Source organism: Drosophila ficusphila, unplaced genomic scaffold (genome assembly GCF_018152265.1).
Source record: "Drosophila ficusphila isolate 14025-0441.05 unplaced genomic scaffold, ASM1815226v1 contig_791, whole genome shotgun sequence".
NCBI classification, from domain to species: Eukaryota; Metazoa; Arthropoda; class Insecta; order Diptera; family Drosophilidae; genus Drosophila; species Drosophila ficusphila.
Genome location: NW_025064737.1, coordinates 2,420,396 through 2,439,411, shown reverse-complemented (window position 1 = coordinate 2,439,411; position 19,016 = coordinate 2,420,396). Strand labels below are relative to the sequence as shown.

The window sequence follows — 19,016 nt, the reverse complement described above, 5'->3', positions numbered from 1 at the left end:
AATTATTTCTTATTATTAAGTTGTTATACTTCATTAAATCGAATTTCTTCACTAATAGTTATAGAAATAGTTAGAATTTGAAAGGTATTATATTTATACATCAAATAACATTGCTTTGTGAGCTATAAATGATATTCACTACAATCGAGAATTACTAAAATATAATTTTTTAAAAATATGCCAAGGCTTTGGGCGCAGTTCTATTATTATGAATGCAGCTGTATGTACGATATACACATTATAATATATGTACACCCAACTTATGCCTATTGGTCAACTTGCTCTGAAGATGTCGTCACGATCACTCGGCAAACGACTGATCAGAACCAAGAAGAAGAAGAAGAGGCCAGTCCCAAAATAAGAATGAAAATTTAAATCAATTTAGGAAGATAACTTTTTCATTTGTCTGTGTGCCCGAACTTGTTCCCCAAAATTGCTGATAAATGACAATTAGTCGTGGTCCACTCTGTTGTACCATCGATGGGTACATATATTATTGTTAGAGCGACGCATCTGACGGACAGCTGCATTCACTGAAAGTGGGATGACATTGGACTTTTAACTTGCTGGCACCCGCCAAAATCATTTCTGGCAGCTTTTCAATGCGAAAGTGGGACGCGGACGGAACACTAGGTGATCTCTCGCTCAAGGAGCGCCCTGGGAGATCCAAAGAGAGTCCCTCAGCAGTGCATCATCATCATCACGCCGGGAGCAGCTGATGAGCTGATGAGCTGACTAGCTGATGAGGTGCATCTCGGGCAGACACTGCGTCGGCATGACCACTGAACATGACCGCCGTGAGTCACCAAGTACATGGTCACATCTCGGTTAGCAACTGGCTTACCCTGACCTATGTATATCTGATTATTTGTCGGATATTAACGATCAATTGGGAATTGAACGCAGCGATCATCAGTTTTTGAAGAGCATTCCTTCTTCTGGATCGCTGACTCAGTTCTCAAAATGGCAGACGTCGCATAAATGGAATATGAACGATCGCTTTTTCAGTTGGGCAGAAGCGTTATTCTTCCTTTGAATTAATTAATGAGTTCTCCGAAAGCATTATTGGTACTGAGAAATGTCTCTACAACCTAATAGAAAAAGGCACTCTGGTTGTTAGTAACTATCTAAAAAAACAATCAAATAAATGAAGAAACCGCATTGAAAGAAAATAAATATTTAAGGAGAAGATGATTAAGGAAATCTAAATTGAGACTTTTTTCAACTCAAATAATGCCTTATGTTTAGAAATAACAACTATAGTATAGTATTGCAGATGTAAAAATTATTCAAACAGTTAAATTTTCAATACAAAATTTAATTATTATTTATTTATATTTATTATATTATTATAAAGATTTCCTTTTCGTGTTTCCCATGTGGATTGTTTACGTTGAGTAAACCCCGCAGGACACTAAGCAAAAATGTCTTGATCCCTTTAAAATCACTAACATTTTCATGCGGTTTTTATATAAACCTTTTATTACACTTTGCCAAAACTGTCAGGAAAATATGACCACACCGCAGTCAAGCTGCACTAGCTCTTCCCAGTCACGAAGCGGGCTCAGCTGAAATTATGGGAGGGATGTCCAGCTGGCTTTGCTCCGAACTTTGGGAGCATCTCCCAGAACCGCTTAAGTGGCGGGACCACAAAAGTTGACCATAAACTCGAGGGTAGTAAAACTCAAAGCTTAAGCAGAGGAAGGCAAAGAACAGACGGGACGGGAAACGGAATAAGACCGAGTGACACCGAGACATCCATCAAATTGAGGGGACATAACTTCTTCCGCCCTCTTCTACTGACTGCACGCTCTTAACTTTCTGCTCGAATCCCAGACAGATGAAAAACTAGTGTCTCACTGTAGTCTTTCCCCATCCGAATCATCCGCAGATGGCCGAGCTGATGCACCAGATGCGGGATCCGGCGCACACACTCGGCGGCTCCGTGGGCAGCATTCCGCAGACGCTGATCGGCGGCGGAGGTGGAGGTGGAGGCCACAGCTCCTCGAACGGAGTCCTGAACGGGATCCACGCCACACCCGCCACCAACCTGAAGATGAGCGAGGCGATGCGCAGTGCCCAGCACGACACGAGTCCGAATCCCGTCAGCTCGAAGATGAAGGCCTCCAAGTCGTACACCCACGGACTGAGCAGCTCCTCGGGCACGGTGAACATTCCCACGTCCACGTCCGCCCAGAGCAACCTCTCCCTGCTGGCTGACATCTCGCCGAACCACACGCACTTCTTCGAGGTGATGTACGTGGGCAAGATCCGGGTCTCGCAGAAGCGCGTCCCCAACTCCTTTATCGACGACGCCCTGCCCAAGTTCAAGGCGTACGACGCGCAGCGCCTGCGGCTCCTCCAGAACCGCAAGATGTCGCTCAGCAGCGAGGGCGGCGTGGGCATCGAGGCGAAGCCAGGCAGCTCCCTCAAGAGCCACGACCTCAAGGAGGAGGACGAGGAGGAGCCGGAGCACAGCCAGAGGGAGCAGGAGACGCCACAGCAGGATGCGGAACAGGATGCGCAGGCGAAGCCGATGGTGCAGCTGCAGCTGACGGGCGCCGAGGAGGGAGCTGCCCCCCGACCGCTGGAGGAGAACAAGGAGAACAAGTCCCCGGAGAAGCGGACTCTGCTGCGCGGCCAGAGTCAGATCGAGCTGGGCCACAAGGAGCAGTAAGTATCCACTCATTGAGTCCTTCTCCCCCGACACTTGAACAAAAATCAACTTCTCCGTCTTGCCAAAAAGCCCAAGCAGCGACGGCTCCTCCGAGCCTTCGGCATCCCAACAGGATGCCCAACTGGAGGCGCCCAATGTCATTGTAAACAAACAGCCCACGCCGCCCAGGGATCAGGGCGTTGCCTCTGGGAATGGAAGTGGGATTGGGAGTGGCAATGGGAGTGGGAGTGGGAGCGGGGGTGCCACTTCCGCTTCCGCTGGCCCCAGCCAGCTGCACCCCAATTATGCGATGGAGAAGTAAGTGGCGCCGGGCCAGCAACCCCGTCGCATGATTACCATAGTTCGTTTTCGTTTCTTGGTTTTCGTTCACCAACTAGAAGTGGCTTTTCGCACTCCTTTCAGATTTAAAAAGATTCTAACCAGCTATGATATTGTTATCATTATGATTGATACCTTATTTGCAATTTAGTTTTTCATTTATTTTAGTTTTGCATAAGCATGTTAAACTTGTATTGAAAAATAATTCAACTGATCTGCTGTTTAACACACATATAAAGACTTACCAAGTATAACAAACAAATTGTTGCCTTGAACCATTAGACTAAAACAACCAATAAATTTGCAATTCCTTAAACTAATTCCAATGTATGTTATCCTTATCCAGAACCAATAGAAAAAAGATCCTCGAGGAATGATTGCCAATTAGTTTTTCCTTCGATCCCCTGATAGTTGAACCTTTTTTCGTTTGTTTCGCTTGCCCAGTAGCACCCATCGCTTCTCTATTTCAATAGTCGCATGCCACCGCTCCCAGCACATGGAAACTGAATTAGATTCTGCCAACTAACCCTCCACTTTCAGCATACCGAAGCTGAGGGATCGGTCCGCCTCGCAGGGATGCATCCCGCCCTTCGTGGAGCAGAACCGCACGATGGTGTTCCTGGTGGGGCGGTGCGACCTGCGGCTCATCTCGCCGGACCGCAAGCAGGTGCTGCTCTACAAGGACTTCAAGGACGTGGCCAGCTGCGTGCACGGCCAGAAGTCGCTGGACCACTTCGGCATCATCTGCCGGGAGCTGAACAACGACGGCTACATCGGGTACGTGTTCAAGTGCCAGTCGGAGCACGTGTGCGACGACATCGTGGCCGCCATTGCCCAGGCCTTCGACACCTGTGCGGAGCAGAAGAAGAAGCAGGAGACGCAGATCTTCAGCTGCGAGCACTGCCCCATGTTGTGGTACCACAAGCTCTGCACGGACGTCGAGGGATTGTCGGAGAAGAAGACGCAGGCGCTGATCCTGCGTAGAATCGAGACGCTCAGCGACGACGAGCAGGAGATCGTGTGGGCCAAGTTCTGCGGCTCGGAGAAGACCAACTCGCCGGTGGCCGAGCAGAACCAGTTCCTCATGATGCTGCTCCGAGCCCACTGCGAGTCCCGGCAGCAGAGGCACGTCCACGACACCGCCGAGAACCGGTCGGAGTTCCTCAACCAGTACCTCGGCGGCAGCACCATCTTCATGAAGGCCAAGCGCTCGCTGACCAACTCCTTCGACAACCTGCTCAAGCGCAAGCCCTCCAAGGACGACATCGCCGTCCCGCCGCACAACCTGCGGGACATCCGGGAGGGATCCGCCGAGCCCCTGGGCACCCAGTCGCCACCCGAGGGTTTTAGGTCCAGGTCAAATACGGTGGGAGCCAGTCCCAGCAGCAAGCCCACGGCCGAGCAGCTCAAGAGTCCCATGATGGACATGTAAGTAAAGGAGGTTCTCTTTTCAGGGGAGATTGTAATCGCTTTTGTAACCATTCACTTCCATTAGATTCATCAAGGTGGGCAACAGTCCCAAGGAGGCGGAGACCCACCAGGGATCCTGGCGGCAGGCGATACTCAACAGTGTAGTGACCCCCTCGAAGGGTCTGGACAACGAGGTGCCCACCGAGTTTCTGTCGCCCATGCGCAAGCGTAAGTAAACCACAAATAGTTTACGTTATTTTATGGAACATTAAATGAGAATTAGCTTAATTACTTAACCAGGTGTATCTGCATTTTCTCAATTGCTTTAACCTGGTGTATCTGCATTTTCTCATTCATATTCTGAGATCACTATCCTTCATCATATCATATTCCGAAGAACTATCTTCACTTGTTATTTAGTTTCTCTGGTTAAACACGCATTTCTTATTAAAGCAACTTCATAATTTTGAATTTTGAAAATGGTTATGGTTTTTCTTTTGAATTGATTTAATTATTGCATACAATTCTGCGCATTATTGTTTATGTATAAAAAATAAAAATACACCAATTGCAAGGCCCCCAAAAAAGTATTTATTGTATTTTAACACGCAGTATTATGCTAATTGCAAAACAGAATAAAAAAAATTGTTTCTTTTGCGGCCAAAACGAAAGTAAATGCGCAAAAAGAACTTTAAAGCGAACAATTATTAAAAAATATGTTTGCGTATTTTCCAGTGAACGAAAGCCACATGGCCATCTAAAGCTAAACTGCGATATTTATTCGTTCATTAAAGTATTTTTTTCTATGTGAATTCATCTACTTTATAAGTTCGGAACCGCGAGATAATTATTTTAAAATGTAAAAGGGTTTTAAATGTTTTACTCCACACCATTAAAATGCTCTTCGTGCTGCACAGAGTTACTAAAAGTGTTTTTTTAAAATTGCAGCTGTGAAGCGCGGCAAGCGGGATGCGGCGGAGCTGAGGGAGCTGTGGCGCACCGCCATCCGACAGACGATCATGCTGAACCGCATGGAGACGGAGAACGCCATGCTGCAGGCCCGCCAGAACGAGAACGAGCTGAAGCGCATCAAGCTGGACTACGAGGAGATCGTGCCGTGCGACAAGCAGCTGATCGAGCGCTGGGAGCAGATTATCGAGCGCAACTCCACGCAGATCGGCAACAAGAAGGATCCCAAGGTGCTGGGCCACGCCATTCGCACCGGAGTGCCGCGGTCGAAGCGGGGCGACGTGTGGACCTTCCTGGCCGAGCAGCATTCCATGAACACGGCTCCGGTGGACACGAAGCGGTTCCCCAACTTCAACACGCCGTACCACACGCTGCTGAAGCACCTCACGGAGCACCAGCACGCGATCTTCATTGACCTGGGCAGGACGTTCCCCAACCACCAGTTCTACAAGGACCCCCTGGGACTGGGACAGTTGTCGCTGTTCAACCTGCTGAAGGCGTACTCCATCCTCGATCCGGAGTTGGGCTACTGCCAGGGTCTGGGTTTCATCTGCGGCGTTTTGCTCCTCCACGTGGGTATTCCCTCCTAGAACTATATGAATAGAATAATATAATATATTTGTTTTTCCAGTGCGACGAGGCCAATGCGTTTCAGCTGCTGAAGCACTTGATGTTCCGCCGGAACATGCGCACAAAATACCTGCCCGACATGAAGAAGTTCCAGCTGCAGCTGTACCAGCTCTCCCGCTTGGTGAAGGACCACCTGCCGGATCTGTACGTGTGGCTCGACCAGAACGACGTCTCGCCCACTTTGTACGCGGCTCCCTGGATCCTCACCGTGTTCAGCTCCCAGTTCCCGCTGGGATTCGTGGCCCGCGTGTTCGACCTGCTCTTCCTGGAGTCCTCGGACGTGATCTTCAAGTTCGCCATCGCCCTGCTGTCCGTGCACAAGGAGCAGCTGCTGGCCAAGGACAACTTCGAGGAGATCATGGACTACCTGAAGACCGTGGTGCCCAAGATCGAGCCCAGCTGCATGGAGCAGATCATGAAGCTGGTCTTCACCATGGACCTGGGCAAGCAGCTGGCCGAGTACAACGTGGAGTACAACGTGCTGCAGGAGGAGATCACCACCACCAACCATCACCTGGAGATGCTGAACAGGGAGAAGACGCAGAACCAGCATCTCGAGCAGCAGTTGCAGGTGGGTTGATAACGATTCCTTTGTTAGATGTTGATTAATATATGCCATTTATCTGCTGCACAGTTCGCTCAATCCTCGATTGCTCAGCTGGAGACCACGCGCTCCTCCCAGCAGGCGCAGATCACCACGCTGCAATCGCAGGTGCAATCCTTAGAGCTGACCATCCAAACACTCGGCCGGTACGTCGGCCAGCTAGTGGAACACAATCCCGATCTGGAGCTGCCAAACGAGGTGCGGAGGATGCTCCAACAGCTGGATGATCTGGAGCGACAGCGCCGCAAGCCCATCTTCACCGAGCGCAAGATCGGCAAGTCGATTTCCGTGAACAGCCACTTGGGGTTTCCACTCAAGGTGCTCGAAGAGCTGACCGAAAGAGACGAACTTGGTTCGCCACAAAAGCAGAAGAAGGAGAAGACACCTTTTTTTGAGCAGCTGCGCCAGCAGCAGCAGCACCGCCTCAACGGCCAGTCCTCCAGCGCCAGCGAGTCGGTTTCCCCGACGCCGCCGTCGCGACCCAATCGCCTGCTGGACAATGCCAGTGCGCGGAGCGTCATGCAGGTGAAGCTGGACGAGCTGAAGCTGCCCGAGCACGTGGACAAGTTTGTGGCGAACATCAAGAGCCCGCTGGAGGTGGACTCGGGCGTGGGCACGCCCCTCAGCCCGCCCAGCACGGCGAGCAACAGCAGCGGCGGCAGCATATTCAGTCGCATGGGCTACCGCACCACTCCGCCGGCTCTCTCTCCGCTGGCCCAGCGGCAGAGCTACGGAGTGGCCATCACCACGGCCCCGTCGCCACACCACGCGGAGGAGGGGCCGCCGACGACGACGATGGCCGACATGCCGAGGCGCGAGGACGTGGAGGAGCCGCAGGCCATGCATCCGCTCAGCATGGTCGGAGGCGATGTGAACGTGCGCTTCAAGGGCACCACGCAGCTCAAGTCCATCCGCCCGGTGCACCACATGCGGGCGATTCCGCTGGGTGGGGTGCAGCACCAGTCCAATACGGACGCAGCCGTGCGAGTGGCTCCCGTGCCCGTGGAGCTCGCTCCTCCGGCGGCAACGGCGGCCACCGGTCGCAGCTAACGGTTCTGATTCATCGGGAAACTGCTGCGCGGATTTTACCGCGACTAGGCCCGCCGCCAGATCGGCCAGATCGAACAGATCGGGCAGCTTCGAACCCCAACGCTACTCATAACCTCTTCTGTTGCGGCTTAGATACGATAGATAACCAACCCAACCTACGAGATACAAACTACGAGCCCCACAACTTCGTTTTCAAATCGTGTGTGTGTTTCAAGGTGCGCACAAAATGTTGCCATATATATATCGCTCCGAAAGTTACGCAGTCGTTATAAACTGATGCCCCGAATATTATACGAGTATATATGCTTATAGGGATAAATTGGATAATGCTTTTTCAAGGTTTTATAAATTTGGCTACCGCATCTAAACCGAAGCTTGTAACCTTAGGCGAACCCCCCGGATAGAAAGCTAAATCAAAAGAAGCATTAATGAGTCTGTAATTTGTTTAGTTCCCCTCCCCCATTGACTTAATACTTAACGAATTTACTTAGTAGCTTATTGTTGATTTTCGTGTTTCTTTAGTTCTAGAGCATTAGTTTTAAATGTTACTCTTAATTTTAATATACTTTTATATTTCGCCCAGGGTTTTACTTTGCAATGTAAACTAAAGTCAGATACGATACCTAATGTATAAAACGATTCCGATGATACTTGCTTGTACATTGTTCTTGAGTAGGATACGACTTTCTGAAATCTCCTTCATTATGATTATGGTACTTGGATTGTATTGATTGTTTACCTATATATACGATTATATAAAATGAATGCGAGCAAACAAATGAATATTGCTTCTGTGTTAAGTACTTACGTATTGCTTAGCCGGTCGGCTTTGTCGGCCGTCCGGAGTTTGTGTAGCTGATTTGTGTTAGAATATGAGTAAAATCAACAACAATTACATGAAAACAGTAATAAAGTCAACAATTATTTAATCAAAATACATTTTGAAGTTTTAATGTTTACAACCCACAATATTCCTATAAACCAAAAAATAACAAAACCAATTGTTTAAGAGTTACAGTGGCGGATTTACGGGGGTGGTTTTGGGGTTTGGGGTAAAAATGAATTGAAACTATTCGTTTTTTTCGTATTCGTATTTTTTTTCAATCGAAAACCCCCCCAGATTGAAATTCTGAATTATGAGGCCAACATAATCGCTTAGCAGGTGTAAATCGATCAGCTGATCAGCTTAAAATTGGCTTGTTCAGTGTTGAGCGCGTGACAAATTATTCTTGTCACGCCAACAACAACCACATGGAAATTAATTAATTACTTGTGCGCGGCGCGCTATTTCGTGACACGCACAAAGAATCAGCGTGGTTTCGCATCTCTGATCTGATGTTTACTTCGAAATAACGGTTCTTTTGAGTGATGCGGCGTTCTGATTGGTGGAAACAGTGAGGGGAAGTGTGCCAAGGACAGTTAACTTAAAAAAGAACCGTTACTTAAGTAAATTCAGTTTTACCAGCTGCAACCTGCTATTGATTATGTTGGCCTGGTGTCAGAAACACCAGGCAAACAGAAAGGCTTAGTAGGTGGATGCTCAGCAGCAGCATTTATGTATAAGGCAGGGGCGGACGCAAAAAAAAATTGGGGGGATCCGACCGAACAATTTTTTAGTTCGGCAAGGAAGTGCAATCAAAAATGTATTTAGCTTATATGGTTGACGGACCGTGTGCTGCAAGGGGTTTTGAAGAAGTCTGAGATTTCGGGGGGAGGCCGGACATCCTGGCTCACCCCCTTGCGTCCGCCCCTGATAAAAAGAATAACATTTTCTGCAAGCAAATTGCGACGAACTAAATTTTAAACACCAGGCCAACATAACCGCTTAGCAGGTGTAAATCGATCAGCTGATCAGCTTAAAATTGGCTTGTTCAGTGTTGAGCGCGTGACAAATTATTCTTGTCACGCCAACAACAACCACATGGAAATTAATTAATTACTTGTGCGCGGCGCGCTATTTCGTGACACGCACAAAGAATCAGCGTGGTTTCGCATCTCTGATCTGATGTTTACTTCGAAATAACGGTTCTTTCGAGTGATGCGGCGTTCTGATTGGTGGAAACAGTGAGGGGAAGTGTGCCAAGGACAGTTAACTTAAAAAAGAACCGTTACTTAAGTAAATTCAGTTTTACCAGCTGCAACCTGCTATTGATTATGTTGGCCTGGTGTCAGAAACACCAGGCAAACAGAAAGGCTTAGTAGGTGGATGCTCAGCAGCAGCATTTATGTATAAGGCAGGGGCGGACGCAAAAAAAAATTTGGGGGGATCCGACCGAACAATTTTTTAGTTCGGCAAGGAAGTGCAATCAAAAATGTATTTAGCTTATATGGTTGACGGACCGTGTGCTGCAAGGGGTTTTGAAGAAGTCTGAGATTTCGGGGGAGTCCGGACATCCTGGCTCACCCCCTTGCGTCCGCCCCTGATAAAAAGAATAACATTTTCTGCAAGCAAATTGCGACGAACTAAATTTTAAACACCAGGCCAACCAGTGGCGGATTTACGGGGGTGGTTTTAGGGGTTCAAACCCCTACCAAAAACCCCCCCGAAGAGCGGTAAAAATGAATTGAAACTATTCGTTTTTTTCGTATTCGTATTTTTTTTCAATCGAAAACCCCCCCAGATTGAAATTCTAAATTCGCTACTGAAGAGTTATATCTGACAGATCTTATAGTTTATTCAGGTAAGGTCTTTATTCGAAACACATTGCTTTTACTATAATTACTAATATTTTATTGTAATACCATCCTCTTAATTTATGAAGCGAAAACAAGTAGCCTTATTTTATTGAAATATCACATACAATTTAATGCTTATTTGCTACGTTATTGACAATTCAAGTCTCCTAAGTCCGGAAAATCTTAGCATTCTCACTATTCGCTATTAAAGTCGAGCCTAATAAAAACATCACAGTTTTAGTCAAACTAAAATTCGAAAATTTCTTTCTTTTTATTTATGTGGCTGAAAATTTTAGAAATTAATGTGGCACTCAAGAACCTAAGCTAAGAATAAAATGATTTCCAAAAGCCAATTCAGCTACTCTTTGAACGGAAACTCAAAGTGTGGCTGAGTTGGTTTTTGAGGAGGGAAGGATGCTGTGTCCATGTCCTGCCTATGTCCCTAAATGAAACCCAACCCGAAAGGAGGAGGAACCTGCTTAAAGCCCGTATTTACAATAGCTACGTCCAGGTCCGTTGGTCAAACTAACGATTACGAACTAGCCAAAGGACACGCATCGCTTCTACTCCTTGAACTCCGGCTTAAAGCTAAACTCCGCCTTGGGCTGCTGGACTCCGTTCGCCGCCGCTGCCGCCGCCGCTGCTACTGAAGCGGCACTCAGAGCGGCCAAGTTGCCGAGCACCGAGGGGTTCTGGGGCATTCCCGGGTAGAGGTTCTGGTAGAAGAGCGGGTTCTGCAGCTGGAAGAGGGCCATCAGGTGGGTGAGCTGGAAGTTCGGCGCCGAGGGATCCACTCCAGCAGCAGGGGCAGCGGGCAGCAGGCCGGGAAACAGTCCGTTGGTCAGCGGATGGACGGGAATGGCTGGCTGGGATTGGAGTTGCGACTGCAGTTGGGTTTGGGATTGGGATTGGGGCAGGAGCAGGGCGGGGTTGCTGGTATCATCTTCGACCTTGAGGCGCTTATATTCCGGTTGCTGGACATCGGCGGGCAGTTGCTGCAATAAGTGAAAATTAATGATGTATATACTTCGGTTTTATATCCTGCATTAATACTTACAATCTTCTTGGGCGGCCTTCCGCGTTTGCGGGCCAGGAAATGCTCGGCGGAGAGGGAGGAGAGCGGGGTGGAGCTGTTGCTGCCGCAAACGGAGTTGCCCACTGGGGGATGAGTAACAGTGGTGGGCTGCTGCTGCTGCGAGGGTGTGGCGTCTAGCGAGGACTCTTCGACGTCCTGCTTGACCTTGAACTGCTGGTAGGCCTGCTCGCCGTCCTGGCGGTCGTGCTTCCTCTTGTGGCTGATCATCTGGCTACTGGAGTGCAGGATGTAGTCGCAGCCCTCGCGGACGCAGTGGATGTGATTGCACACGGTGGAGAACTTGCAGGCCTCGAAGGGACACGTCTCCGTCTTCAGGATCTTCTTGAAGCCGTCCATCTTCAGCTGGTGGTCCTTCAGATGGTATGTCTTGTGTTTGTCTAAGGGGGAGAGAAGTGAAAATTGTGTTATAAGAATCCGAAAGTCGCTTTATAGGTGTAACAGTTTCAAAAATGAGTGTTACTAAAATAAAAGAAGGTTTATAAAGGAAACCGAAGCGGGGTGAAACATCTTACAAATTTGAATATAATGGGGCAAACCAAGAAATTTTCCAAGTTTTTAGACTATTTAGAGAGTTCAATTGCAGTTTGCTCTGATTAAATTATTTAAAAGGATTCTAAAAAAAATCTCTATCAATTTGAAAACACTTATAAAGGCGCCCAAAAGTATGCTTTGATAAGCAGTACTTGATAGTGTTTAGTGTATCCTTGGCCTTTCAAGCCTAAAGTCCATTAAAGTTAGTTAGTTAGTTGACTCACCCATATCAGCCTTGTTCTTGAAGGTGTGGTTGCAGCCCTCGCGACAGCAGTGGTAGTGCGAGATCTTCTTGCCGAAGAAGGGGCAGTCCTCGATGCGGCAGTTCTCGTGGGCGCGGAAGCGGCGGAAGCCCTCGTTGACGATCTCGGAGTCCTTGCGGTGGAAGTTGGCGTGCATCTGGACGTCGCTGGTGCTCACGTACACCTTGGGGCAGTACTCGTAGACGCAGTGGTAGTGGGTCTGCTTCCAGTTGTAGGCGCACCCCGCTCCGTACGCCGGAGCACAGTCGTCGGCGGAGGAGAAGCGGGCGAAGCCCAGCTTGAGGCTCTCCTTGCGCTTCTTGTGCCACTTGAGGTGCCGGATGATGTCGTCCTTCTTGCTCAGGATCTTGCCCTGGCAGGGCTCCTCGTGGCAGTGGAAGTGCTCCCGCAGGTTCTCCTGCCGGCACAGACTGTTCTCGCACTCCAGGTACGAGGACACCTTGCGCAGGTTCCGCAGGATCTCCTCGCTCTGGAGCAGCGCGTCCAGTCCGCTGGCCGCCGAGAGGCTCACCAGGCTCTTGCTCTGCTCGCTGGAGGGCGGGGTCAGCAGGGAGGCGGTCTGCGTCTGCTGGAGGGGCGTGTTGGGGGTCAGCTCGCTCTTGACACTGTACGACGAGTCCGCCGGCTGCTTCACGGGCGTGTACTGAAAGGAGGAAGAGGGAGGAGCGGGATGGAAGATATAGTACATGTCTTGATGCATCTGTGGATGCTTCTGTGGGAGCAGCCTCAGACTGCCTGGTGCCCACAGCTGGTCATCTGGGGAACCCACGCGTTGCCGACACAGCTGTTTCTTTTCTTCGGAATCGCGATCTTTCTGTTCCCTCTCACAACTGACGCTTCGGAATCACGAATTGTGTCATGTAAGTCTCTCAAATTACATCAACAAAGCGTGGGATTTAGACAAAAAAAATAATAGAAAAACAAAGCAAAGCTGGTGAAGTTATAAAGATTTAACCAACATAATTATTTAACTTTTTAACTGCTCAATACTGATGTGAAGTTTGCTTGCCGCCTAAAAATGTAGTTTTCCAATTTAAATTTTTTTATATGAGTTTGATAATATCCCAAAAGCTTGAAAGCTTTATTTAAGGGTTAATAGGGTCTGTTTAGATTGAAGAAGAAATCTTTCAATCTTCGGTGCTATCCCGTAAATTTTTTAGTAAGAGCCTGAGGCTACACCCCAAATTTGATTTGAAGACAAAACTTACCATGCTGGGCGAGTCGAGGCTGTCGGAGGTCGACTCCAGCGGATGCACGCCCGACATGAGCAGCAGCCTCTCGGAGCTGGCGTTCGTGTGGCCGGAGGAGCTGCAGCTGGTGAGGCTGGACAGGGGCTTGTCGTCGTCCTCGTCGTCGTCGGGGGAGTCCTGCTCAAACTTGACCGTGACCGCCGAAAGGTTGCCGGCGGCTGCTCCTGCTGCAGTTGCTCCTGCGTCAGTGGCTGGCGGGGCTGACTTCTCGATCGGGGTGGAGGTCACTGTGGAGGATTGCAGAAAGTTATTTGTGGCAAGCTGTTCGCAGCTGGCGAGCTGGCCCATCAGCAACTGATGCTGCGATGGGTCCTGTTTGGGGGTGAGGGTGGGGGTTAGTAGGAGGTTCGAGGTGGCCACCAAATGTTGCTGCTGCTGCTGCTGCTGTTGCTGTTGCTGCAACATGAACTGCGTCAGCGGCGGCAGGCTGTTGAGCAACATCTGGCCCACCAAACTCTGTGTGTTGCTGCTGTTAGGTGTGGGTGGTGTTGCTGCCGTAGCGCCTGTGTATGGTTGTGGTTGAAAAGCAATCAAATTACTATTGGGACTACAACTACGGCTACTACTACAGTTGGTGTTTTGCGAGCTAATGCGTTTGTGCGTTCTTGTCTTGAGGCGATCTTGCTGTGGCTCTTGCAGTTGCTGTTGCTGCTGCTGCTGCTGCTGCTCGTGTTGCTGCTGCAGGCAAGTGCTGCTCGAGATGTCCTCGTTCTGTGTGTAAGTGTATTCAGCTAGCTGATTCTGCTGCTGCTGCTGCTGCGGCTGTTGCAGCTGCATTTGCTGCTGCTGCTTCATCAAGTTCATCATGTAGAGTTGCATAATGAACTCCATTTGGCTGGCCATTTTTGTGAAACACTTTTCCGGATATTCTCGGCACGGCACAGGGATACTTTTTGCGATTTGTAAAAATTCTTCAAGATTTCTTTCAGATTTTCAGATTATCGGATTTCAGATTTTCAGTGGGTCACAGCACAGAACACAGCACGATTTTCTCGACTTCGATCGACTTTTCTTGCACGGCGTCTCAGCGATCCTCAAAGTTCGGCTGCGAGGCTCAAACTGCTTCAACTCTTCCGCGGCCTCCAGTTAATATAGCAAAAATTGCGCAAATCCAAAACCCACTGCCAGCCTCTCCAACCCTCTCGCATCTCTTAAAAAACCGATCTCGCTCGCTCCGAACTCTCTTAAAAAACGAATAAACCGTAAGTCGGTTGGTGGTGGCTCGACTTTCAACCCCCAGTTTTTTAGCGTCCCTTCGCCGGAAAATGCTCTCGGAAAACTCGGCTTGTTTTCGTCCGGTTTCCGTTTTTTCGCTTGCCTTTTCTCGACCAATAAAATGCCAGGATTCATGTAAATTTATCTAGAAAAGAGAGTTTTTTAGGTAAAAAATGTCGTAGATTGCGAGAGAGAAGCGGATATCTGTAAAGGAATCTCGTTTGCCCAACGTTTGCCAGAAAGGGACAACAAAAAAAAAGAAGAGCACAGATCAGCGACGGAATTCGAGGCTACTTTTTAGCAAACAATTAACTAAATATACGAATATTTGTAACGGTTAACTCTTAAAATAGATATAGTTAGTATTACCTATTGTATTTTGCTAACTACAATTAAAAAATAGAATGGTTATATAAATATAATATTATAAATATAACAATTAAAACTTCAATAGATTTTATTCTTTAAAGGAATTCCTTTTTTGTTTTAGACTCAATAAAATTGTTAGATCCCTTTCTAATACTTTACATATCTCCGAAAGTTATTTAAGCTAGTCCTCTTCTTAAGGGAATTCTTGAATATTTTATAATATATATAGCTGTTGTAAAACAAACATATATTTCTTTAAAATTTCCTTACCATTTTCTCACACTATAAATTCGTGTCCCTATCCCATTTCCATAAATATAATCAAATCTTATCGCGTACAAAATACAGAATCCGCATCTCTGTTCGTTTTCGATCACATCTCTATGCAAATTGTCTGCACAAGTTTCTTCAAAATTTAGAATTGAATCGGTTTCAAGGAATTGGCGCGGTTGCGAAATAAAACTGGAGCAGCTGGCTCCGTTCTCAAAATAATCGAATGAAATCCATTCAAATGCAAAAAAAAAAACCCAAATTTTTAAATTAAAATTACAATCGAGCAAAAAATCTGCATTACAATCGTGCAAAAAAACACAATTAAAAATGCCAAAATTTTCATAGACCCATTGCAAAAAAAAATTAGCATATAAAAAACGTTTGCAGAAATGCTGAACGTGAGCAAACCCTTAAAGCATTTTCCATTCGACGGAGGCGACATGTAACATCCGCTGCGCAGGCGCATTGAATCCTTTGCGGATCGTAATTTGCATAAATTATTGCTGTAAAATATTGGCACGCAGAGCTATTTGCATAATTTTGGCACATCAGCCCGCGGCGAGAGCGGGTAGGAACCTCGGTGTCCGATCACCAGCTCCTGCAGCTAGTGTTATGCAAATGGACCTGCACTTCCGCCGAGGAGGAGGGTTATGTTACAGATTCGGGTGCCTCGATCAACTGCGCACGCGCGCATTCTGGAAATTTATGCAAATCAGCAGGGAAATCGAACAAATCGATTGGCGAGGGGCGGAGGCTCGGGTACGATTGGTTTTGAATTTGCATTTCAGCTCGCAGCGCGGCAAGGTGAGGGAAAGGCGGAAGGATAAGGCCAGGACATGGTTTGTCACTTGGTTGGCGAATTGGGAATGAAGTGGATTTACCAATTGTTGCCATAATTGAGTGACATGGATAACGCAGCGGCAGAGCAGACTAGACTAACCCGAGCTATTGATTACAGAAAAGGTTCTCTGCCACGTAGTAAAATGGCAACTGAAATGGAAATCTGCATGAAAATGCAAACAAAAGCCCTTACATTTCGTATACGAAGTACAGCAGTTCTATTCATGGTTTTACTTCTGCTTTTATGCTTTCGCATTTGCCTCTGGAATTTACATATGACAATTTCATATTCAGTTACAAATGTTTCGGAATAGAAAACTTTTGTTAGTCACCTTTGTTTAATTGTTACTCTTGGATCAGTTGATTGGAGTTATCGTGGTATAGTGGCATATATAGAGGATCCTGCGATCCCATGAAGCGTCATGGGACGCCATCAGGCTAAACTTGAAATTAGCATTACACTGGCAAATCAATTAGCCAAGTGAAGGGCATGTCACAAAACTCAGAGCTGCTCAAAGAGACTTTATGGGGTTTTAATAGCCACTATCCATCGGAAGTGGAATATACGAACTAGAAGAATAAGTAAGCAAGTTATCGGTGATGTCATCAACGTGAGAAAATCCCTGAGAACAACTTCAATGAGGAAGCATCTCCCATCTATCTCCCTAATTACGTCAATTGCCTGTGGCACTTCGGTTCCTTTGTCCTTCCTCTGAGTTTTCACGATTTATGCTAAAAAGTAAACAAAAACGTTTGAATATTCAATCCGAAGGGCTCATCGGTGGGCATGCACACCCTATTTACCTATTTTCCCTATTCTTCTAAGATAAGAAATATTTTCCGTATTTTCTTCCTTTTTGTGCTGCTTTGTTTTGGGATGCGTTTAGCCACAGATTTATTGCCCAAGCCAAACGAATATCTCAACTTCTACCCCCGAAGAGATACGGAATCCAATTCCCACAGATCGATGATATTTCAATATATTCATTGCCAATTCTGGCTCTTTGTTTGTGCAATACTGCTGACCCCGGGTGAAGGAACCCCGGGATGGTGTCCCTTTTGCATAAATCTCGGCTATCAATGACCACAGCCAATGCTAATAGGATCTTCATTTGCGAGCGTTTTGTCGACACTTCTTGGGCACCTCGGCCACTTAGGGATGCAATGGACAGGGGACAATGGCCGAGGACGAAGTCACTGCAGTGACAATGCAAATGTGATAAGTATTCGGAAGGGCAGTTGGGCATCTTGGACTGACCAAGCAGCCCCGCGATGGACACGCGACCGAGTAATCCCAATCACTTAGAGCTGGTCAAGAACGAGTTTTGCGATGGACCTGAAGGGTTAACAACTAAAGGGTTGTCGATCGGTCATTCCAGGGGTCAGTCTGGCACGCGTCTTCCTCGGGCACTGACCTAAAACCATTTCCACATCCACTGACCCAATAAAATAAGCAAGTTATTCCAGTCAAACACTTCATAGCAAAAAGTTGCCAATTGGCTTTGATTAAGATTCTTTTTGATTTTGGTTGAAACTGTCTCATCTAAATATGTTCTTTTAAATATGTTTTAAATATTATTAAGCTACCAATTGTCAATTTTTTAAGTATTTGTTTTAATTTTTTGTTAGTCCTATAAGTATTTTTTTTTATTTTATTTATGAGTTGAATGATTTTTAGATAACAAAAGAAAATGGTACAGATTCTTGAACTAAGATACGAAATCCACCAATCTGTAAAGAATCCTGTTCCCAAGGTGCAGTCTAAAAGTTTAATGGAATATTAAGTAGTTAAGTTTGGTTTACTCGGTTTTTTTTTTTTTTGATTTTCTGGCTAGGACCTTCAGCTATTGTCCTTGCTCGATTCCCATGAAAAGTTCGCCGCGGATTCCTTGAGAAATGTCCGTTAATTGGAGAACACGGGCTCAACAAAATGGCTGACCTCCGGCCGCAGAGCTTCCCCAACGGGATAGAAAGGGACCTTTGTAGGACATGCCGAGAACAAAGTAGAAAGATAATTTGAATGCATGACCGCAAGGGAACCCTTTGAACCCAGTCGCCATTGTCCCGTCCCGTCCCGTCCCGCCCCGCCTGCCCATCCGCGCGCAACCCCAAGGATACTGGGAACAGGATCAGGACGAGACACCCAATATCCAGCAGCATCGCTTCGCTGCTTCTAGGCTGACCAGATCCTTTGGCTATGGACCGCCATATGGCTCGCATATCCTGCAAGGGTTTCATCCTTTCAACCTTTTTTTTTGCTGCGCTGTCGAAATTTTCTTCGCGGCCTTTCTGAAAATTAATGCCAGTGTCCAAACCGGTTTCCTTGTGATTTTCATTTTTGATTCGTGGTCGCGAGTCCGGTCCGGTTTTCGGGCGAGGCGGTCCTTCCAGCGACCCTTCAACCCTTTGTTGATTTCCCGGACCGCTTCCCAAAGGATGCGCAAAAGCGAGTAAAATTGCAGCTTTCGGCTTCATTGTGTTTCGGCCTGACCCGAAGGACAAGGATTAGATGAGAAATCTTTTCTCAAGTTTTTTTCTTTTTGTGGAGATCCTTGAAGGGATTCTCAAGGAATAACCGTTATAAATTAGCAGTGGTAGGGAAATGAGAAGGGTGGGGTAAAATGGCGGCGTGTTGGGCGTGACCACTGACCATCTCAATTAGTCCTCGATTACTGGCCACGCGTCCGAAAGGATGTCCATTCAAGATGACCAGCGATGACCCCTTCGAGAAACCTGTTTGACCACTCAACAAGAAGCCCATTATCCTTTGAGAACTTTGCACACGCGCTGGCCATTGGTCAGTATCCCTCCAGAGATAATCTCCGACTTTTCACTCGTGTCGCCA

General features: G+C 47.3%; 2 protein-coding genes across 11 annotated transcripts in view; one reads left to right on the top strand and one right to left on the bottom strand.

The window, feature by feature from the left end:
* LOC108090162 (TBC1 domain family member 4) overlaps positions 1-8,595 on the top strand; it is a 29,940-nt gene extending 21,345 nt beyond the window's left edge. For 8 of the 10 annotated variants that reach the window (XM_017188729.1, XM_017188727.1, XM_017188728.1 and 5 more), the window contains 7 exons: positions 1,892-2,673; positions 2,747-2,974; positions 3,536-4,423; positions 4,491-4,633; positions 5,354-5,946; positions 6,006-6,575; positions 6,639-8,595. In XM_017188729.1, the coding sequence (XP_017044218.1) occupies positions 1,892-2,673; positions 2,747-2,974; positions 3,536-4,423; positions 4,491-4,633; positions 5,354-5,946; positions 6,006-6,575; positions 6,639-7,658 (4,224 nt within the window). In that variant the 3' untranslated portion in view covers positions 7,659-8,595. The remainder of the gene's footprint in view (positions 1-1,891; positions 2,674-2,746; positions 2,975-3,535; positions 4,424-4,490; positions 4,634-5,353; positions 5,947-6,005; positions 6,576-6,638) is intronic. The other 2 variants (XM_017188731.1, XM_017188737.2) reach the window with 1 other exon arrangement.
* Positions 8,596-10,411: 1,816 nt separating this feature from the next.
* Positions 10,412-14,542, bottom strand: LOC108090232 (transcription factor castor). The gene is made up of 4 exons (XM_017188830.2): positions 13,433-14,542; positions 12,186-12,867; positions 11,392-11,807; positions 10,412-11,329 (listed from the first exon to the last, which is right to left on the bottom strand). Exons 1-4 carry the CDS (start codon positions 14,315-14,317, stop codon positions 10,898-10,900), a joined length of 2,415 nt encoding a protein of 804 aa, XP_017044319.1. The 5' UTR covers positions 14,318-14,542; the 3' UTR covers positions 10,412-10,897.
* Positions 14,543-19,016: the final 4,474 nt, after the last annotated feature.

Bases quoted from the DNA above. Each gene is read 5' to 3' on its own strand.
- LOC108090232 (XM_017188830.2), bottom strand. From the start codon at position 14,317: ATGGCCAGCCAAATGGAGTTCATTATGCAACTCTACATGATGAACTTG. The intron at 12,868-13,432 runs GTAAGTTTTGTC...TCCTCCTTTCAG, and splicing joins GCCTCGACTCGCCCAGCATG to TACACGCCCGTGAAGCAGCC. The intron at 11,330-11,391 runs GTAAGTATTAAT...CACTTATTGCAG, and splicing joins GAAGGCCGCCCAAGAAGATT to CAACTGCCCGCCGATGTCCA.